The 24,701-nt window shown below is 36.9% G+C and overlaps 1 protein-coding gene across 2 annotated transcripts in view; it reads right to left on the bottom strand.

The window, feature by feature from the left end:
* Positions 1-24,701, bottom strand: part of ddah1 (dimethylarginine dimethylaminohydrolase 1) — a 98,765-nt gene that overhangs the window by 73,277 nt on the left and 787 nt on the right. Inside the window, exon 1 of one of the 2 annotated variants that reach the window (XM_051095787.1) lies at positions 10,894-11,383. The exons of the other annotated variant lie outside the window; for it this stretch is intronic. Coding sequence (XP_050951744.1) covers positions 10,894-11,187 — 294 coding nt within the window. The 5' untranslated portion in view covers positions 11,188-11,383. Of the gene's footprint in view, positions 1-10,893; positions 11,384-24,701 lie in introns of those variants that run through there. 2 annotated transcript variants of the gene reach the window in all.

Here is a 24,701-nt window from a genome sequence, read left to right as displayed (position 1 = left end):
TTAATTTTAGCCACTCCAATACAACGTTTAGTATTTTAGTCATTTCAGTACATAAAAATTAGAAATAATTTTTGTTGTTATATTTTATTCGTTTTTTTTGTTTTTGTTTTTTTTTAAACATTTCTATTTAGTTTTTTAGTCTAAGTCACTGTAGTACGTAGTAAGTCACTGTTTTTTTTGTTTTCACTGTTTTTTTGTTTTTTTTTAACATTTTATTAGTTTGGGGATTTTTTTAAATATAGTATTAATCTTATTTAAAAAAAAATAGATTTTCTTTTATGTTATTGCAGTTTTAGTTTGAGTTATTTTAATATTAACTTTAGTACTTTTAGTCATTTTATTAAATGAAAACTAGAAATAAAATAAGTTTAAACTTCGTTTTTTTATTAGCTTTTTAAAATATGTCTATAGTTTTTTCATTAATTATTATTTCACTTTAAGATTTAGTCATTCCAGTAAATTAAAATGATGTTTCTTTGGCAACTAACTAAAAAAAGTTTTATTTCAATAAATTCAAATACTTTTTAATGATAATAATGTTTCCTGATTTTCCAAATACGCTCCATCTACAAAGTAAAGCTCAAAATCCAGTCTGGCTTATCAAACATCACATAAAATGAGCTTTTTAATGTCAAAAATACATTTGACCCATTTTCTGTGACTCCTGGCAGAATTTCTTGTCTTTTCCACATTAAAATTTCATTAAACTGACAGATCAAAACTTCACATCTACTTACAATCAAAACGATTCTGTTCAACAAGAACGATCATCTCACTGGTGAGCTTCACTGCACTGTTAGGACCACAAAATACATGGTTTTCATTAAACCGAACATCAAAAGGCCAAACAACATGTTGCCTGTCAAACTTCTTCCTCCGTTTGATTGATCAGAATTCAGTGTTTTCTCAACGCTTGACCTTAAACGTCACACAGATGGACTTTGTGCTCTAAAGGGAACTCAAAACTGAAACAGATCTAAACAACAAATGCTAGTGGACTGGATTGTTTACATCATCTCAAGACCGATGAATATCAGTAATGCACGGCCTCTGTGAGCTTCTGTATGTTTGCAAATGTTTGCAATTCCAATTTAGTCCCATTAGAGTAGCAACAGAGTCTTCCTCAAGTTTTCCAAAGGAAAGACGTCAGCGAGCTTGAATTCTAAGGATGACGGACGCTGGACGGTCAAAGCGGCTCTTTGGCTCACCGTCACATCAGATCAGATCTGAGAATGAACACGTGCTCGACACGGGACAGCAGATCCGGAAACACCTTGGTCTGGGAATCTCCGGATATCTCAGAGATGAACTCTGCGTTTGATGTCAGTTTGAAACAGGACAGAGTTCAGCCGTCGGAACGAGTTCTGTTGAGGACTTTCAACCATGTGCAAGAGGAAATTGGATAAAGTGGATTGTAAACATTATTGTTGCACTAATGGACTATTTTTTTTTGCATGCATGCATGCATTAAGACCAAGTTTCAAAAAGATTTCATGCATAAAGATTGAATTTTGTGTTTAAATTCCATAAGTTTATGCATTGCAGATTTATGTTTTGGCTCCAAATTTATCACATCTTGGAAGTAAAGAGAATTTCAAATATATTTGCATGTTTTTGCATGCATTAAGTCATTTTTTTACGTGTATAAGCTCATAGCATAACGAAGGTCATGCATTATTGTTTCATGCTGATTTACAGTTAATGTCATTGCAAAAAAACAATAAAAAATGCATAATTTTCTGTTTCACTTAGAAATTTCAGAACTTGATGTATTGCATTGCATGGATTTTTTTTGCTTCAAATGCATCAGATTTTGGAAGCAAAATTTTTGCAAATATTGTAGTTGCTTAATGCATTATAGTTGTTTTAATGCATTAAGAGCAACAAGTCACATTTTGAACACATTTTGAACGTAAAGTGTTATTGCTGCTGCTCAAACAGAATTAAACAGAATTAGAAATTTCACGCAATTAGAATTATCGATGTTTCCTGCTGATTTACAGTAAAAGTCTTTCTAAAGAGATAAAACCGCTGAATTTTCTGTTAAAATTTTATAAGTTTATGCATTGCAGATTTATGTTTTGGCTCCAAATTTATCACATTTTGGAAGTAGAGAGGATTTTCAAATAAATTTGCATGTTTTTGCATGCATTAAGTAATTTTTTTACGTGTATAAGCTCACAGCATAACGAATGTCATGCATTATTGTTCCATGCTGATTCACAGTAAACGTCATTGCAAAAAAAAATTTTAAAATGCAGAATTTTCTGTTTCACTTAGAAATTTCAGAACTTGATGCATTGCACTTTTTTTGCTCCAAATGCATAAGATGTTAGAAGGAAAAATATTGCAAATATTATAGTTGCATAATGCATTATAGTTGTTTTAATGCATTAAGAGCAACAAGTCACATTTTGAACACATTTTGAAGGTAAAGTGTTACTGCTGCTGCTCAAACAGAATTAAACAGAATTGGAATTTTCATGCATTTAGAATTTTTCATGTTTCCTGCTGATTTACAGTAAATTCTTTCTAAAGAGATAAAACCACTGAATTTCAAATTATATTTCCACATGTTTTTGCATGCATTAAGTATTTTTTTTACATTTATAAGCTCACAGCATTAAGAAATGTCATGCATTATTGTTTCATGCGGATTTACGGTAAATGTCATTGCAAAAAAAAAATTTAAAAATGCAGAATTTTCTGTTTCACATGCATTGCACTTTTTTTGCTCCAAATGCATCAGATTCTAGAAGGAAAAATATTGCTAATATTATAGTTGCATAATGTATTATAGTTGTTTTAATACATTAAGAGCAACAAGTCACATTTTGAACACATTTTGAAGGTAAAGTGTTATTGCTGCTGCTTAAATGGGATTAAATAGAATTGGAATTTTCATGCATTTAGAATTTTTCATGTTTCCTGCTGATTTACAGTAAAAGTCTTTCTAAAGAGATAAAACCACTGAATTTCAAATTATATTTCCACGTTTTTACATGCATTACGTATTTTTTTTACATTTATAAGCTCACAGCATTAAGAAATGTCATGCATTATTGTTTCATGCGGATTTACAGTAAATGTCATTGCAAAAAAAAAAATTCTGTTTCACTTAGAAATTTCAGGACTTGATGCATTGCACTTTTTTTTGCTCCAAATGCATCAGATTTTGGAAGGAAAATTATTGCAAATATTATAGTTGCATAATGCATTATAGTTGTTTTAATGCATTAAGAGCAACAAGTCACATTTTGAACACATTTTGAATGTAAAGTGTTATTGCTGCTGCTCAAACAGAATTAAACAGAATTAGAATTTTCATGCATTTAGAATTTTCAATGTTTCCTGCTGATTTACAGTAAAAGTCTTTCTAAAGAGATTAAACCGCTGAATTTTCTGTTTTACTTTCAGAACTTGATGCATTGCTTTTTTTTTTTGCTCCAAATGCATCAGATTTTGAAAGGAAAATATTATAAATATTATAAATATTATAAATATATATAATATTATAGTTGCATAATGCATTATAGTTGTTTTGCATGCATTAAGAGCAACAAGTTGAGTTTTGAATATGTTTTGAATGTAAAGTGTCATTCCTGCTGCTCGGATAGAGCTAAACAGAACTGGAACTGTCATGCAAGAAGAATTAATAATGTTTTGTGCTGATTTGCAGTCATTCTATGTCATTCTAAAGAGATAAAAACACTGAATTTTCTGTTTTACTTAGAAATTTGAAAGTTGATGGATTGCAAAAATGTTTTTGCTCTACACACATCACATTTTGGAAGTAAATTGGATTGCAAACCTTATAGTTGCACACATTTGCAGGCATGCAGCATTACGAGCAATGAGCAATTTGGATGCAATTTCAATGTAAAGTGTAATTTCTGCTGCTTTAATGGAACTAAACAGAACTAAGCAAAATTTTCTAAAATACATAATCTCACAGCACAAAGAATGTCATGCATTCATCAAATGTTCTTTTTCACTTAGAAATGTCAGAACTTAATGCACTGCACTCTTTTTTTTTTTGCTGCAAACACATCAGATTTTCTAAGGAAAATTTAATATATATTAAAGTAAATATATATTATATCAAATATTATAGTTGCACAATGTATTATAGGTGTTTTCATGCATTAAGAATAAGTCACATTTTATCTATTTTGAATGTAAAGTGTCATTCCTGTTGCCTGAATGAAATTAAACAAGCAGAAGCTCACAGAATAAAGAAAGTCATGCACTAACAATGTTTAATGTTGATTTAAATGTGATTCCAAAGAATATATATATAAATCTTTAATATTCCATAGATATATTTATTAATATTTCAGTAGCGCAGAGGCAGTGGTGGGGTTAAAGTTAAGTGCTATCTATCGACACATCTGTCGCCACACATCAGTGATGCCACAGTGAGCAGCGAGAGTGTGTGTGTGTGCAATCTGACCAATCAATACACATGAAGCTCTTCACACACACACTCTGAGGCAGATGGTGAAAGATATCTAGTGTCTCAGCTGTCATGCACGGCTGTGGTCATATAAAATGGCTAACAATGGCTGAAGATGTATACAGTGCAACATTAAAAACACAGTATTTACATGTGAAAGCAACAAAGAAACAATGGGTATAGTGCAAACAGAGAGCAAGAATGTGATATATGTAAACAATGCAATCAGAATAATTCTTGAGTCACATGCATGCAAACACATGCATGCAGGCATGTTCTATGCAAATGTTTTGATACCAGCTGTATGCAACTTTACTCTCGGAGCCATATTGAGATGCCAATATTTCTGGAACTGAACCATTTTAGGCCTTAAAATTCTGCATAGTAAAAGAAAAGTTTGTTAAAAACCAAAATCTAAAAGGGTATTGAGATATCTTTAATACTTCTTGAGTTACAAACACACAAACTTCGGGAAAAACAACCCATTTTTGAATGGTCACCATTGGCATATAATGCAACAAAGGGTACTAAAATCAATAAATTCCACTAATAGAGCTACCAATCTCTGTGTGAAAATAAAATAATGATGCTGCCATCTTTCTGAAGTCATGTTTACCCCCCTTTAATTTGGCTCAGGTGATTGTTATTTGACCTTCAGCCGCTGCTCACATGGCAACAGTTTTATATCTGACACACAATCGAAACTTTCTCTTTTGTCAACCAAACAGCTTTCCAGGCAGTTTTATAAACATCAAACCGTGCACTTCGCTTGGCTACGGCATGCGAAGGCTGAAAAATGCTCTTAAAGCTACGGCGCCGAGATTTAAGAGGAAGGACACCGTCCATGCAACCCTCGTTGTGCTCATCAAAATGTGCTATTAATTTCGGCCGGACTGCATTCAATGATTGCCATGACCTAAATAACTCCATCCAAGAGTCTTTCACAAGGACACAATGTTTGCTTAATGAACGCTGCCAAGTGCTTGCGTGTTACAGCACGGAGATGTGCCCGGTGTGTTTATTTAGATATATATTTCAACAAACGTCGCGGGAGATCTAATAATTATCTTTCACAAGAGCTGTCGGCAAAAGTACGTCTGACCGGTTACGACTTCCCAGCGGCTCTTATGTAATTTGACGTTTAAAATGACAACCATTTGAGTTTGACCTGAATACCACAGTGATGCAACAAGAACTGAGTGGCAAACGTTACTGCTAAACAAATCAGCGCGCACCTGAGAAAAACAACCACATGAAGTTTAATGCAAAACCAGTCTGGAACAGTTTTAAGAGCACTTTAGTACTAATTGTTAGTTAGGTTTGCAATAGAGCTGCTTGATTTGCAAACACCATTAAGAAACATTTAGACAGTCAGTCAACTGCAGCTGATCTTAAAGCTCAATTTCACCCCTGAGAGAGAAAACACACCTTCATTAACCACAACCATTAGAGTAACCACTCAATCACTGCTAGAGCTCACAACACCACAGGCACATGACTTCAGTTTGCAGGGAAAGCATGAACTGATAAAATGTATAAAAAAAAAAAAAAAAAAAAAAAAAATAATAATAATAATATATATATATATATATATATATTTTTTTTTTTTTAATCTCCTAACAATGGCTAACAATCTAGCAACAACTACCTAGCAACCCCTACTGACACCCTAGCAACTGCCTAGCAACCCGTAATGACACCTTTGCAACTACCTATCAACACCTTGGCAACTACCAAGCAACTCCTAACAACATCTAAGAAACTACATAGCAACCCCTAACAACGCCTTGGCTACTGCCTACTAATCTATGGCAACTACCAACTCCTAACAACACCCTAGCAACTATCTAGCAACCTCTAATGACACCTTGGCAACTACCTAGCAACCCCAAACAACACTTTGGCAACTACCTAGCAACCCCTAACAACATCTTGGCAACTACCTACTAATCTATGGCAAATAGCCACTTCTAACAACACCCTAGCATCTGCCTAGCAACCGCTAATGACATCTTGGCACCTACCTAGCAACCCCTAACAGCACCTGGGCAACTTGCAACTTCTAACAACATCCTAGCAACTGCCTAGCAACCCATAATGATACCTTGGCAACTACCTAGCAACCCCTAATGATACCTTGGGAACTACCAAGCAACCCTAATGGTATCTTAGTAACCACCTAACAACCCCTTAAGACAACTTGGCACATACCTAGCAACCTCTAATGACACCTTGGCAACTGTCCATCAACCTCCAAAACAACTTGTCAACCAGCAACTACCTAGCAACCCCTAACAGCACCTTGGCAACTGTCTACCAATCTGTGACAACTAGCAACTTCTAATAACACCCTAGCAACTGCCTAGGAACCTGTAATGACACCTTGATAAGTCCCTAGCAACCTCTACCAGAATCTTAGCAACTACATAGCAACCCCTAACAGCACCATGGCAACTGTCTACCGACCTTGGCAACTTGCACTTCTAACAACACCTTAGCAACTGTCTAGCAACCCCTAATGACACCTTGGAAACTACCAAGCAACCCCAAACAACACCTTGGCAGCTGACTATTAATCTGTGATAAATAGCAATTTCTAACAACACCCACTGCCTAGGAACCCCTAAAGACGCCTTGGCAACCACCTAACAACCACTAATGACACATAGGCAACTGACTATCAACCTCCAAAAACAACTTGGCAACTAGCAACCCCTAATGAAACCTTGGCAACTACCTAGCAACCCCTAACCACACAATGGCAACTGCCTAACTACCTAGCAATCCCTAACAGCACCTTGGCAACTGTCTACCAACCCTGGCAACTTGCAACTTCTGACAACACCCTCGCAACTGCCTAGCAACCCCCTAATGATACCTTGGAAACTACTAGGCAACCCCTAATGACATCTTAGTAACCACCTAGCAACCTCTAAAGACACCTTGTCAACTGCCTATCAACATCCAAAACAACCTGGCAACTAGCAACTTCTACAAACATCCTAGCACCTGCCTAGCAACCCCTAATGATATATTGGGAACTACCAAGCAACCTCTAATGGTATCTTAGTAACCACCTAACATCCCCTAATGACACCTTTGCAACTGCCTATCAACCTCCAAAACAACTTGGCAACTATTAATTTCTAACAACATCCTAGCAACTGCCTAGCAACCCGTAATGGCATCTTGGCAACTACCTAGCAACCCCTAACAGCACCTTGGCAACTTGCAACTTCTAACAACACCCTAGCAACTGCCAAGCAACCCCTAATGGTATCTTAGTAACCACCTAACAACCCTTAAAGACACCTTGGCAACTTCCTAATAACCTCTAATGACACCTTGGCAACTGCCCATCAACCTCCAAAACAACTTGGCAACCAGCAACTACCTAGCAACCCCTCACAGCACCTTGGCAACTGTCTACCAATCTGTGGCAACTAGCAACTTCTAACAACACCCTAGCAACTGCCTAGCAACCTGTAATGACACCTTGATAACTCCCTAGCAACCTATACCAGCATCTTAGCAACTACATAGCAACCCCTAACAGCACCGTGGCAACTGTCTCCCAACCTTGGCAACTTGCAACTTCTAACAACACCCTAGCAACTTCCTAGCAACCTCCTAGCAACCTCTAATGAGACCTTGGGAACTAATGGTATCTTAGTAACCACCTAGAAACCCCTAACGACACCCTGGCAACTACTTAGCAACCTCAATGACACTGGCAACTGCCTCGCCTTTGTCTTTGAGCTTACAATTTGCAGCAGCTCTATAGCATCACTGTTGAAGAGTAATTAGCTGGTAAAGTGGATTTACATATTGTAGAGTTACCAAAAGTTATAATGTGCATTGTAACGTTTGAAGTGGATGTCATAACAAATTTTAGTAGACTGGGATTTTAAAACAAGTGCGTCATTCATAAATTCACACAACCTTGCCTGAGCAAACTCAATGGGAAGGAAAAAAGGGTGGAGCTACATATGGTCAATAAGAAAACCCCCTTTCACTGCATGCATTTTCTTCGTCCAATGGAAATTTGTGCAAAGATGTATTCTCAATGTTTTGTTGTGTGAACATACAAAATGTAGTAACTAAGTTTCATCCCTCACAACCTCATTTACACAAAGTGTCAAGCAAATAAACTCACGTTGTTATTTTAAAGAACATGATGATTTCAAATTCATTTTAAAATTCACATTAAAGACTCTTAAAATAATCAAAAAGTCATCACGGCTCAAAAACGGCTTTATATTCTGGTTGAAAGACCACAAACTGAACCTCTCTACCCTATACTGGCATGCAAATTATTCCAACAGATATTATTTTGATCCAAATTAGCAACACACCTGCATCTGCACTTTATCAGCGCTGCTTCACAGGCTCAGATTCAGACGCTTCTTATAAAGCATCACTATATTCACAGAAGAATCACAAACTGAAGCTCAGCTACAGCACCAGACACACACCAGATCCCTCCGGACCAGATTCATCCCACAGGGAGACGCACACAGAAAAACACACAACTACAGACACTCCCAAACACAGAGATCTAATGCAAGAAAATCATCAGATAAACATATCCGCACTAAGTATATTGCAGAAAAAATAACAGTGCTTAAAAAAAAACCCTATAAAAATGTTTGCAAAACGAACAAAACTAAACAACAACTATGAAGGCATTGTAAGAAGAATTTTTTGAGAGACAATAATTATGTGTGACATTTAAAGATAAGTCATGACATCACCGAAACAAACCAGCATGCTGCAAAGTAGTTCAAGTAAATATTGATGCAGGCGTCTCCATGAAACGACCAACCAAAACAAACAACATCCTTACTCAGTTCATCCAAAACTCCTGGATGCTTTTCAAAGACTCTCATGTTGAAAATGACCAAATATTGCCAAATTAAATGATGTATTATAACAAGCAACAGTTCCAAATGCTTTAGCAACTACCTAACAACCTCTAACATCACTTTGGCGACTAGCAGCAACATTGCAACAGCTTTCCAACCACATAGCAAGGCATATATAATTATTTTTACATCAAGAAAGGCATACATGACCATCAAATCTCTCTAAAGGACGCCAGCTAAACACAACTGCATTAATGCACGAGCGTAATCTCTATCATATTATGATGCATTATGAATGACAGCCATGTGCTGCTGTGTTAGGTAGTTGGTTAACCTTCACCTACTCTTTTACTGTATGCAGTAGAGTGCACAAAACTGCTGATGGCGCACCTGAAAAATTATTTACTAGCTTAACCGAGTTAATGTTTGCACAAAGTTCTGTAACGTTACCAGAAGGAAACATGATGCATTTAATAAAATGAGTGACCCAGATATAAAATGCATTATGATATTAGATATAACATGAAGTAATCCCTGTGCAAATACCAAATTTTTACTGATTTTACTGCATTAACAGTGTCATCTAATCTGATTGATACACCAATCTTTGCAGAAGCTTATCATGCCAGCCAATGCACAACATGCATGCATACATGCAACAAATCATTTTCACAAACCTTAAACAAGTTACTGAGCTGTATGCATGAACTGACATGAACCAAAAAGACAAAAAATAAATTTGACACTATTTAGATGACAATACACCTTGCATGAATATAGTAGTTAACATCTGAAGAAGATCATTCATTAAAGTTGTCTAAAAAACAAAACAACACCCGTTCGTGATTTGTCGAATTCGAAATGTCGAATACTGTATAATGGCATAATCAAGAGCATTTTTTTTTAGAATTGAATGTTTTTAAATAATAATTATAATTTATAGTTATATTATTTATAATTTAATTATATAAATAATATAAAAATATAATATTATATTATATATATATATTATATATATTAAATATATCTATATCTAAATATATATATATATATATATATATATATATATATATAATTTTTGATTAGTAATGTGCATTACTAAGAACTTCATCTGGACAACTTTAAAGGTGATTTTCTCAATATTTTGATTTTTTGCACCAAATATCTCGAGCCAAATATTGTCCTACCTTAACAAACCATACATCAATGAAAAGCTTATTTATTCAGCTTTCAGATGACGTATAAATCTCAATTTCAAAAAATTGACCCTTATGACTGGATTTATAGTTTTTTAATTAATCGTTCATAAAGCCTGATAGTGGTTATAGGAGAAAAATCAAAAATGACCCATGACTTACAGGCAAAGGACAGCAAAACTTTGCACATTTCAGTTGGATGGTCTGTTGAAAATGTACGACAATATGAAAAAGATTCTTCAAAAACACAAGAATCACTCTTAGATGCGCAAGTGAATGCTACTCGGGTGCGCATCTGGACCAAGTGCAGCATCCACATTACCAGTGCACGAAAACCCATAGACTTATTTCTATTCTCTTCTATTCTGTACTGTACCTCCTTCCTCCTGCTCTCGGCTCCGGGTCTGGTGATGAGCGCCGTGTCGCCGCACACCACCGCCACATCCTCCACGAACACGGAGTCCGGCAGCGCGTCATCCGCGGGCAGCTCCACCACCTCCAGCCCGAGCCGGTGCTTTAGAACCGACACGTATTCGTCATACTCCTCCCGCACTTTGAGCAGGTCCACCTCCTGACTGCCGGTCCTGAGCGCTTCTTTGGCCAGAGACTGCGGGACCGCACGGACCACGGCGTGCGTAAAGCTGCCGAACCCGGACATCAACCCAGCCATCACTCTTCACTTCCTCACCGCTCCAAGTCCGCGATCGCTCGTAAAGCCGCCCAGAACTCTGCGTGTTCTGTTTACTGTGAGACTGTTTGTTTGTTTGTTTGTTGTTGTTGTTGTTCCCTGTTGTGGTTCTGCACGCGCACGGCTACAGCTCTGAAGGGACGAGAACAGCGCGCTGATGACGTCACGGATGCGCCCGACGCGACGCGCAATGTGCGCAATGTGATAAGAGACTGGAAACCAAATAAACAGAATGTTTATTTTTTTCTTTTTAAACATTTTCTGTATATATGATTCTTTTTGTTATGATTAAGTAATAAAATTTTTTACTTCTAAGCTTTTTATTGATATTTAACAAGACAGTAGATACTGGTACATTGAATGAAAAAAAAAAAAAAAAAAAAAAAATACTGTTTTTTTTTTTTTCAGTTTAAACCCTCCCACAACCTTCCCATTCATAAATAAATATAAATATAAATATAAATCAACCAATTGCCCACACCTATTTATATATTTATTATTATTAAATATTAAAATATGAAATATTATTATTATATATTTATTATTATATAGTTCATATAACAAAAATAGAAATTATATTTAGGTGTTTAGTGATTTGTAAATGGTCTCAAATCTATTTTTATCTTTGTTTTTGACTAATTATTAAGCTTTACATTTCTTACTTTTAATTTTTGATTTGTGAATTTTGGTTGATTGTGATATTTATAGTAATATCAAAATTATCGATTTTTCTTTTATGACAAAAAATCATTAGGATATTAAGTAAAGATTGCATTATTTTGTTCCATTAAGATATTTTGTAAATTTCTTACTGTAAATATATTAAAACTTAATTTTTGATTAGTAATATGCATTGTTAAAAACTTCATTTGGACAACTTTAAAGGTGATTTTCTCAATATTTGGATTTATTTGCACCCTCAGATTTCAGGTTTTCTCTATATAGTTTTATCTCAGTTTATCTCAATAAATATTTTCCTATCCTAACAAACCAATGGAAAGCTTATTTATTCAGCTTTCAGATGATGTATAAACTCAATTTTAACTTCAACTTCAAATTTTAACTTCAAATTTTCAACTTACCCTCATGACTGGTTTTGTGCAGGGTCACAATTACTTTTGTTTGAAAAAGGCGAGTAAATACTCAAACAATAAATAAAAATAAGTTACTTTAATTAAAGTTACATTTTTTAGAAGCCCATAAAATAGTGCCATTTATTGTTAGACACAACTATCGATCACTCATTACACTAAAAACTAGAAATATCCATAAAAATTGGTCCAAACTGGTCTTTTGTTTAATCTATTACGCCATGCAAATGACACTGAATCTTCACCAATGCAGTAATGAGCGGTTTGGTTTTTAAAACCCAAAATGAATGAGCATTTTCACCATTCCCTTGAGAACTTCCTGTTTTTTATAGCGGTGGTTTTGGATTTACAGTAGAAGTAAAATAAGAGTCTGTGGTTTAAATGTCTTGAAGAGTCATATAGTACAGTCATAGCTCAAAAATGAATTTTGAAGCCGCTGTGTTTTTTAAAAAACAAAAATTGCTAAATAAGGATGACAAGGGTGTACTTCAAGCACCATAGTCCTTATATAGCAGTTTAAACCAGCAGAAAATTCCCTGAGGGAACCCATGGAGAACTAACCATCTGTCCGAAAGACTGATGTCATGAGTGAACAGCTCCAGTGCAACGTGTTGCATTGGTTTTAATCATTAGTGTCACATCTATAGCAACTGACACACTGCCATCAGTGTCAGTGCCATCAGACCTTTAAAGTATACACAGAACAAAAATGAAATATAATCATGAAAAAGCCTACACTCTTAAAAATAAAGGTTATTTATTGGCATCTTTGGTAACATCAATGGAACATTTCCATTGCAAGTGTTCATTATAGTGCAAAAAAAAGATCTTTAAATGATTCAAATGTTCTTCACACTAAGAAAAACAATGGCTTTTTTAAGAACTGAACGGTTATTTGAGGAAACAAAAATGGTTCTTGGTCAAGTCACATGTATTTGTATAATTTATTTATACAATACAGACTGTTTGAAAGCACCTTCACAGTATTTAAAATTCGTCAATTATGAAACAAATTAGATTCGGCTATAACCCAGCTAACTGAATAAAAAATATGTTGTAAGAATGTTTGCCAACGTAATGAAAATGTCATTTCTGAAAGTTGTCTGAACGTCCAGTTTTTAAATGTTTTAAAACATTCTTTTCTTGGTTACATATAACATTAACGGAACATTCCATTTGATCATTTTGTTAACATTATAAGAACGCTACTTTTGAATGTGTTCTGAAACAAATAGTAACATTCACATGGACAAACATCCAATTAAAAGGTTTCAGAAAAACATTCCATGAACAATGAATAAATAAAATTTTTAGAATATTATTAAAGATATATATATATATATATATATATTAAATGATTTATTTATTTTTTTTTAATGTTTGTAGAAAAAAGTTATGAATGATTGCACACAATATCATATCGTAAGGTTACACAGTTACACAGTTACATGATTCTTTTCGTTATAATTGTAAAAAGCAATATAATATTTTACTTCTAATCTTTTTATTGATATTTAACAAGACAGTAGATAATGGTACATTGAATGAAAAGTAAAAAATATAAATATAAACCAATTGCCAACACAATAAATGTGAACATGCACTAATCTAACTCACAAAAAAACAGATTCAGTATTTCTCAAAATGAATAAAAACTGTGGAATTCAACTGAGAATATGACACAAACCTGCAATAATTAAATATGTTAAATAATACAAATATCTTTTAAGCATTTAATACCATTTTGTTAACAGATGTCTTTGCTGCCGACCTTCGATGAACTAATTCAAACATACTAATAAGCAAAAATGACTCAAGATAATCTAACATTAGTTTTCCTTTTTTTATATTGCTGAAGAGTTGATATTTTTTCCTCTGTGGTCTACTGTACAGACGTGAATGCACTTTTCTCAAAGCCTGAGGCTTTTGGTCTGAAAAGGCTTTTACATTTGCCAAAAATAGAACTTTTTTATATTAAAAACAAACAAGCAAGCCCTGCCCAGATTTAAAAAGTAACGCAAAAGTAATGTAACGCATTTCTTTCCATAAAAGGTAACTAAGTAACGTAATTAGTTACTTTTTTAGGGAGTAACTCAATATTGTAATGGATTACTTTTAAAAGTAACTTTCCCCAACACTGATCAGGACATAATAAAAAATTATCTGATCCTTGGCAGGTCTTAAAATTTGGAATATAAATCCTCAGATAAACATCATCACATGACATATCACACTGTGTCATTATTTATTTAAGAAAAATACAGCCAAGAGGGAAAGGCCATGTGTGACAAAGTTAGGATGCCCTATGAGTCAATTGCCTGTAGATCCACTTTTAGCAGCAATAACTTGAAGCATTCATTTTCTGTGACTTTATCAGTCTCTCACATCGTTCTGGAGGAATTTGGACCACTCTTCTTTTCAATGTTGCTCCAGTTTATTGAGGTTTGTGGGCATTTGCTTATGCACAGCTCTCACCACAGCATTTGAGTCAGGATGAGCTCTGGACTTTGACTGGGCTATTGCAACACCTTGATTATTTTCTTTTCAGCCGTGCTGTTGTAGATTTTCTGGTGTGTTTGGGATCATTGTCCTGTTGCATCACCCAATTTTGGCCCAACTTTAGATGTGGGACAGATGCCCTCACATTTGACTCTAGAATACTTTGATATACAGAGGAGTTCATGGATAACTCAATGACTGTGAGGTGTCCAGGTCCTGTGGCTACAAAACAAGCCCAAAATCATCAGCCCTCCTCCAGCATGCTTGTCCTTTGGTATGAGGTGTTTGTGGTGATGTGCTCTTTAGGTTTTCACCAAACTTGGCGCTGTGCATTATGGCCAAACATCTCCACTTTGGTCTCGTCTGTTCAAAGGACATTAACTGTGCTGCAATGTTTTTTTTTTTTTTTTTAGATAGAAGAGGCCTGCTTCTGCCAAGCCTTCCAAACATGCCATTTTTTCCCATATTTTTGTAATGGTATTGTCATGAAATTTCATTTAACATGTTAACTGAGGCCTGTAGAGTCTGAGGTGTAGTTCTTGGGTTGTCTGCCATTTCTCTGAGCTTTACACGGTCTGATCTTGGGGTGAATTTTCTGGTACGTCCACCCCTGGAAGGAGAGGTATCTGTTTTAAATGTCTTCCACTTGTGAATAACCTTCAAATTGTTTGGAAATGGCCATATTACTCTTCTCAGATTGATGGCAGCAATTACTTCTCTTAGACGATTGCTGAGGTCTTACCTCCTTGGCATTGTGTTAACACACACCTGAAGGCTCCAGACCAGGAAACTGCCAAAGCTTATGCTTTTACAGAGGTGCTCAGACTTGCTGATGATCAGTTAATCAAAGGTATTTGACTGTTATTTACCCTCTTAATTCCAATGTTAACAGTAAGGGTGTCCTAACTTTGTCACACACGGCTTTTCCATTTTGGCTTTATTTTTGTTCAGTAAATAATGACACGGTGCAATTTGTCGTGTTGTTGTTCATCTGAGGTTTTATTTTCGAAATTTTAAGACCAGCCAAGGATCAGTTTTTTTCAATGATGTCCTGATACGGAAAACCATGGAATTCAATAGGGTGTTCTAACTTTTTCACATGACTGTATAGGTGTTTAGTGATTTGTAAATGGTCTCAAATCTATTTTTATCTTTGTTTTTGTCTAATTATTAAGCTCTACATTTCTTACTTTTAACTTTTGATTTGTGACCCTAGACCACAAAACATACTTGTAGCAACAGCCAACAATACATTGTATGGGTCAAAATGATTGAGTTTTCTTTTATACCAAAAATCATTAGGATATTAAGTTAAGATATTTTGTACATTTCCTACCATCAATATATCAAAACTTAATTTTTGATTAGTAATATGCATTGCTAAGAACTTCATCTGGACAACTTTAAAGGCGATTTTCTCAATATTTAGATTTTTTTGCACCCTCAGATTCCAGATTTTCAAATAGTTGTATCTTGGCCAAATATTGTCCTATAACACCAATGGAGAACTTATTCATCTTTCAGATGATGTACAAATCTCAATTTCAAAAAAATTTACCCTTATGACTGGTTTCGTGGTCCAGGGTCACATTTACTTTTGTTTGAAAAAGGTGAATAAATATTTAAACAATAAAGAAAAACATTCCATGAACACGCTTTTTAGAATGTTATTAAAAGGAGAAGTTCACTTCCAGAACAAACATTTACATATAATGTACTTGTTATGTCTTTCTTTCTTCATTTGTAAAGAAATTATGTTTTTTGAGGAAAACATTTCAGGATTTTTCTCCATATAGTGGACTTCTATGGTGCACGTGAGTTTAATCGCTGCTTTAAAGGGCTCTAAACAATCCCAGATGAGGAGGAAGGGTCTTATCTAGCAAAACAATTGGTTAATTTCTAAAAAATTTACAATTTACGTACTTTTAACCACAAATGCTCATCTTGTCTAGCTCTGCGTGAATTCTGTGCATTCCGGGTCAATACAGTTAGGGTATGTCGAAAAACTCCCATCTCATTTCCTCCTCCAACTTCAAAATCGTCCTACATCACTGCAGAAGTACTGACCCAGTGTTTACAAAGTGAACGTGCAAAGAAAATCAAACGCCCTTTACAAAAAAAGGTAAAACATCGATATAGGACGATTTTCGACATACTCTAACTGTACTGAACTGGAATACACAGAGTTCAAGATTAGCATTTGAGGTTAAAAAGTATACAAACTGTATCTTTTTTTTAGAAATTAGCCAATCGTTTTGCTACATAAGACCCTTCTTCCTCAACTGGGATCATTTCAAGCTGCATTTTGGAAGTTCAAACTTGCGCGGACCATATTAGTCCACTATATGGAGAATAATCCTGAAATTTTTTCCTCAAAAAACATAATGTCTTTACGACTGAGGAAAGACATGAACATCTTGGATGACAATGGGGTGAGTACATTATCTGTACATTTTTGCATGTGCAAAGACTTTTTTTAGAAAACGTTGAACGAACATTCTATTAATGTTACTGGAAGAATGTTTCTTTGTAAATTTGAGATTCTTTGCTAGAACGTTAACAGTGCCATTATTCAGCTCAAGTTTCGTTCTTATCCAATAGTGTCAGTGCAGTTAAAACAATAATGTTAAGTAATTAATAATTTATATTTTTATTTCTAAAGAACAGTTCTATTATTTCCTAAAAAGTCCTTTGAGGAAGCCAAACTGATTCTTCAATTGTATCGCTGTGAAAACCCCTGTTTTTATTTTTAAGAAGAGAGATTTCATTTGCACAAAGAATTCTCCATTTTTAGAAAGAGTTTCAGAGCTCAGGTCACGGTGTTTGTGTGCACGGCTGGAATTCCTCTTTTCTACTGACATTCCTCTGTCTTTCCATCTTTCCGTCGAGCGCGGCTGGAATCATTCTCCAGACATCCTTGAGTACATTCCTGCACACCCCAGGAACAAAGTTTGTCTTTTCTTGTTCCAAATCCACTCAATTATCCAGACCGGTCTAAACATTCCCGGAGCCCCACATTCCATCCTCTCATTCCGTTCCCCCCTTCCCTCCCAGAGCTCCGTTTTTCCATTCCTCCGGCTTTCCCCTCGGAGAGGAAATATGCGGGCTGAGGAAAGGCGAGCAGGTCCTGGCGCACCTGGCGCGCAGCTTGGAGGGCCGTAAAAGATGAATGAACTTTGAGCTTCAAAGACCTTTTGGAACTGGTTTTCGGAGGCTAAACGCAATCTATAACGGCGCGCTCTGCGTGAACATTATACAACATCCTCTGCACCATAATCCAACCCTTACTGCTCCAAAACTAAAACAACAACATTAGCACCGTCTCTTCTTGTTACTACTGTAAAATCACAGCAAAAAGGCTTAAAGCAGTGTATTCAACATCATCTCTAAATGGGCTTTATTAGGTCATATGGAGCGAGACATTCAGCTGGAGCGTGTGATTTCATGACTTCATAATGAAATGAATCTCAACGACTTTTCCTGAACAAAACCCACTTGTATTTATCACACAAATCAAACGGTCCAGAATCCCAGACTGTAAACAGCTCAGAGCCCACAGGATAAACACTTTTCTCCTTACAGTTGGAGTAAGCGCATGTCACGGCTAAAATATTTATCTGTGAGCAGCTGTGTGATCCAGTCTAGACTGTAAAACTTCAGCGTGAGGGAAAATTCCACTCATCATGATTATTGCTGTTTATTCTTGAGAATTATTATTACGTAGAATGTTGAGCTAATTAAATTACACCTACTTGAAGACAGGAGAGATTTTCCTGAAAACCAAACAATTTCTGTCAAACACATAGCAATGACAACCACCTATCAATGCCCTACTTACCAAGCGGAACACCCTCACGTCATAGCAGATAGTTTTAGCACTTCAGAAGCCCTTCAAGCAGTGACATAGTAACCACCCAGAAAACCCTAACATGATAGTAGATAGTTTTAGCATTTTAGGTCCCCTTAGAAATAACCTAATGATCACCTAGCAGTGTTGGGGGTAACGCATTACAAGTAACGCGAGTTACGTAATAATATTACTTTTTTCAAGTAACTAGTAAAGTAACGCATCACTTTTGAATTTCTCAAAATTACTTTTTCAAATAAGTAACGCCGGTTACTTTTTTCCCCATTTATTGAATGACAAGTCTCCTGTCAGGAAATTGGGAGTAAACATGATGTGACTGTATTCTAGACTAAATGTGAACATGCATTAATTCATCTCACTCACAAAAACAGACTCAGTATTCCTCAAAATGAATAAAAACTGTGAAATGCAAATTCAGAATATGACGCAACCCTGCAATAATTGAATATGTTAAATAAAACTATGTATTTAATCCCATTTTATTAACCAGTGTCTTTGCTGCTGACCTTCGATGATGCAATTCAGCCATACTAATAAGCAAAAATTACTTTAGATAAACTACATTTGTGTTTCATTTTTTTTTCATAGCTAAAGAGTGATCTCCTGCATAAATGTAATTTTCTTTCAGCCTGAGGTGAATTTATTTCACTTTTGGTGTAAAAAGGCTTTTACATTAGAATTGTTTTATATTAAAAACAAAGAAGCAAGCCCTGCCCAGATTTATAAAGTAATGCAAAAGTAACGTAACGCATTACTTTCCATGAAAAGTAACAAAGTAACACAATTAGTTACTTTTTCAGGGAGTAACGCAAAACTGTAATGCATTACTTTTAAAAGTAACTTTCCCCAACATTGGACCTAGTAACCACCCTAACATCATATTAGATAGTTTCAGCATTTTAGAAGCCCTTAGCAACCACCTTACAACAGCCTAGTGACCAACAAAGAACACCGGAGCATCAGAGTAGATCGTTTTAGCATTTCAGAACCCCTTAGCAACCACCTAGTGATGGCCTAGTAACCATACAGAACACCCTAACATCAAACTAATTAGTTTTAGCATTTTAGAACCCCTTGGCAACCACGTAGCAACACCCTAGTAATCAACCAGAACACCATAGCATCATAGTAGATACTTTTAGCATTTTGGAGCCCCTTAGCAACCACTTAGCAACGGCCTAGTAACCAACCAGAACACCCTAGCATCATAGTAGATACTTTTAGTATTTTGGAGCCCCTTAGCAACCACTTAGCAACGGCGTAGTAACCACACAGAACACCCTAGCATCATAGTAGATACTTTTAGCATTTTGGAGCCCCTTGGCAACCACCTAGCAACACCCTAGTAACCAACAGAACACCCTAGCATCATAGTAGATAGTTTTAGCATTTCAGAAGCCCTTAGCAACAACCTACTAACCACTCAGAATGTCACAGCGTCATAGTAGATCATTTTCAAGGCTTTTAGAACCCCTTAGGAACCACCTAGCAACAACCTAGTAACCACCCAGAACACCATAGCATCATAATAGATAAGTTTTAACATTTTAAAACCCCTTAGCAACCACCTAGCAACAACCTTGTAACCCCCCAGAACACCCTAGCATCATAATAGATAAGTTTTAACATTTTAAAACCCCTTGGCAACCACCTAGCAACAATCTAGTAACCACTTGAAAGACCCAAGCATTACAGTGATAGTTGTAACATTTTAGAACCACTCAGCAACAACCTAGTAAACACCCAGAACACCCCTGCACCATAGTTGAGGGTTTTGGCATTTCAGAAGCCCTTAGCAACCACCTAACAACAACTTAGTAATCACCCGGAACACCCTAGCATTATAGAAGAGTTTTAGCCTCTTAGCAACCTCTTAGCAACCACCTAGTGATGGCCTAGTAACCACACAGAACACCCTAACATCATGGTAATTAGTTTTAGCATTTTAGAACCCCTTGGGAACCACCTAGCAACAACCTAGTAACCACCCAGAACGCCCTAGTATCATAGTAGATACTTTTAGCATTTCTGATCCCCTTAGCAACCACCTAATAATGCCATAGTAACCAACTAGAACATCCTAGTATCATAGCCCTGTTGAAGAAATGCAGCATATGCTGGTTAGGTAGGTTTTGATGCTGGGATGCTGGTTTTAGCTGGCCCTTAGCTGGTTTAAGCTGGTCCTGGACCAGCACATGACCAGCTAAGGACCAGCATAAACCAGCAAAGGACCAGCATAAACCAGCTAAAACCAGCATCCCAGCATCAAAACATACCTAACCAGTATATGCTGTTTTTTCAACAGGGAGTAGATAGTTTTAGATAGTAGATAGTAGACAGTAGATAGTTTTAGCATTTCAGAACCCCTTAGCAACCACCTAACAATGGCCTAGTAGCTACTCAGAGCATCATAGCAGATAGTTTTAGCATTTCAGTACCCCTTAGCAACCACCAAGCAACCACCCAGAACAACCTAACATCATAACAGATAGTTTTAGCATTTCAGTACCCCTTAGCAACCCACCTAGCAACAAGCTTGTAACCACGCAGAACACCACAGCATCATAATAGTTTTAACATTTGTGATCCCCTTAGCAACCACCTAATAATGCCCTAGTAACCAACCAGAACACCCTAGTATCAGAGTAGATAGTTTTAGACAGTTTTAGCATTTCAGAACAGAACAGAATTCTCAGCAACCACTAAGCAACAACCTAACAACCACCCAGAACAACCTAACATCATAGCAACCACCTAGTGATGGTCTAGTAAGCCCCCAGAAACCCCTAGCATGACTGTAGATACTTTTAACATTCTGGAACCCCTTAACAACCACTTAGCGATGGCCAATTAACCACCCAGGCCACCCTAGCATCATAGTAGATCATTTTAGAATTTCCAAAGCTTTTAGCAACCACCTAGCGACAGTCTAGTAATCCCTTTGTCCATCATAACAGATAGTTTTCAAGGTTTTCAGAGCCTCTTAGGAAACGACTGCCCTATTGCCAACTAGCAATTAAACAGCCTAAATCAAGTAATCAAATGATTGACAAATGGCAGTGGCATGACAAATATGCAGTTTCGCCACTAAAAACGACATTCCCAGTCCTGGAGGAAAGGGTGCACAGACATTTGTGTGATTTTAGCAGCAGTTCATTCACAGGAAATGACATCGCATAGTCTGAGTGAACTATGACAGGAAAAGCCACAGAGTAAACAAGGGCTGAATACCTGGATAACATCTCTCTGATATCGCTCTGGCAGGATGGGATGAATTTTGCTAGAGGTTTTACAACAGAGAACTTCCACACCGGAGGTGTCACACCACATCCTATGGTAAAATAAACACCAGCAGAGCCGCTGCTCGTCTGTAGAGCTTTACATAATGTAGAAATATGGACGTGGCCCAACTTTTCTTTAAGGGGGGGTAGGATTGGAGGCTTTAAGGCACTGAGTCATGCGTTCGTAATCAATAGCCGCTGCCAGGCCACCGCTTCCAAAGCCCTGGAAGAAAGTGAAGCCCAGTGGAAAATATTATGTTTGCCATTACAACATGGCGGACACAAATGAAAAACTCTCTTGTAATGGTTCCAGGATGTGTAATTCCAGAATAGAAAAATGAGGGGTGACTCCACTGGAACACAATGACAGCACTGTTTCCTAAAAGCCCCGCGCCCCTCTCGTCAAGGAAAGACGGAGAACGCTCTCCGAACGGCATGTGCAGGAACAGATGTCAACTCTTCATGAGCTCATTTTCTCACTGGATGGACTCTACGGTCACTCTCTCTGGGGAAGACGCTTCAGCTGACCTCAATCGTTCGCACTGGGAAAAGCAGAATGTGGACCACTATTGAGACTTGTACCACTTGACATGTACAGTGGCCCTTAGCAACATCCTAGTGGAGGAGCCCCTTAGCAAAGGGCTATTCAATTAGCTATATTTGAGCTCTGGATTATCGAATTGAATCAATTTGAAGGTGGTCAAGAGCTCTCTCCTTGGTAAATAAAGTTAGTGTGCACATACATGCAGCTTTTCAAACTATACTCCATTTGAAAATCTTTGTTCAGTGTCTGCGCTATTTCTCTCCATAAGTTATGACTGATATCTATATACTCGTTTAAACTAGAGTTGTATTTCTTAACACCCTCAAACGAGCACTTGTTGCGATCTCCCTTAAATTGTTGTTATTTCGTCTCTTCCTTTTTTTGGCTGTTAAAAAACGGCCCAGGCGAGTGTTGCCACCTTGTGGACAAACTAATTAGTGCAAAAACAATGCACGTGGAAACTTTACTCCAGCCGGATGAGGATGATTGAATAGCCCTGCTCTAGCATCAGACAGTAGCAGTTAATCTTCCAGGTTTTCAGAACCCCTTAGCAACCACCTAACAATGGCCTGTTAACCACCCAGAGCACTTGGAACTCATTGAAGATAGTTTTGTAAGCTTTCAGAACTCCTTAACAACAGCCTAGTAATCACCCACATCACTGTATCAACCTAGTAACACCCTAGCAACCAATTTTTTTTAGCATTTCAAAACCCCGTAGGACCAAACCACCTAGCAACAGCCTAGTAACCAGTCAAAACACCCTAGCGACCACATTGTAGCCACCCAGAACTACCTAGCAACACTCTAGTAACCACCCAGAGCACCCTAGAAACAAGCTATTAAATACCCAAAACACCATAGCAACAGCCTATAGTAACGACCCAGAACACCCTAACAATGGCCTAGTAACCACCCAAAACACCCTAGCAATGGGCTATAGTAACCACCTAGAACACCCTTGCAAAACACCCTAGTAATCACCTAGAACACCCTAGCAACGGCCTAGTAACACCCAGATCATCCTAGCAATAGCCTAGTAACACCCAGATCATCCTAGCAATGGCCTAGTAACCGCCCAGAACACCCTAGAAACATAAAAGTTCAAAACCCCGTAGGAACCACCTAGCAATGGCCTAGTAATTACCCAGAACACCCTAGCAATGGCCTAGTAACCACCCAGAACACCCTAGAAACGTAGAAGAGTTTTGTAGCTTTTCAAAACCTCATAGGAACCACCTTGCAACAGCCTAGTAACCACCCAGAGTACCCTATCAACAGCCTAGTAACCAGTCACAACACCCTAGCAACCACAAAGTAACCACCCAGAACTCCCTAGCAACACCCTAAGAACCAGCCAGGACACCATAGCAACAGCACAGTAACCACCCACACCAGCAAATCACCCTGGCAATGGCCAAGTAAGCACCCAGAACACCCTATCAACAGCCTAGTAACCAGTCACAACACCCTAGCAACCGCATAATAACCACCCAGAACTCCCTAGCAACAGCCTAGTAACCACCCACAACACCCTAGAAAATATAGAAATAGACTATAAAGTTTTTAGCTTTTCAAAATCATGCAGGAATGGCCTAATAGCCAACCAGAACACCCTAGCAAAACACCCTAGCAATGGCCTAGTAACCACTCAGACTACCTTAGTAAAACACCCTAGCAACAGTCTAATCAGGGAAGCAGCTCACCTTTCAATAGCCAGTCAGAAACATTATCTGCCTGTCAGTCATTTTTTCATAGGTTTGCTGACACTGAGCAATTGGCATATATTTTTAAGAAGCTGATAATTTCAACTGTAAGTTCTGATTGGATGCTGGTAAACCCATCTTTTTTTGTTTTGTTTTGTTTTGTTTTGTTTTGTTTTGCTTAAATAAATGCAATCCATGCAAATCCGTTTGACCACTGACAGCCATTCAAAAACAGTCACATATTCTGGCGAAACATAATTATTTGGCGTCACAACTCAGAATAGTCACTAGTGAAGGGCTTGTGAGCGCTTCCATTCTTGCAGTGCCATCAGCCAATTAGCATTGTCATTATGTCATTTTCCAGCATTTACAACTAAGATGACTGGTCCAGAAAGTATGTGTCCATGAACAAATATGGCTGGACGCAGTTCTGCACACTTCCCAAGCTGCATGCATCAGCTGTTAGGCAATACGTCTTAAACTGCTAGCAGCGTTCAAGGCTGATCA

Source organism: Labeo rohita, chromosome 23, assembly GCF_022985175.1.
Source record: "Labeo rohita strain BAU-BD-2019 chromosome 23, IGBB_LRoh.1.0, whole genome shotgun sequence".
Lineage (NCBI taxonomy): Eukaryota > Metazoa > Chordata > Actinopteri > Cypriniformes > Cyprinidae > Labeo > Labeo rohita.
This window is presented reverse-complemented; position numbering and strand designations above follow the sequence as displayed.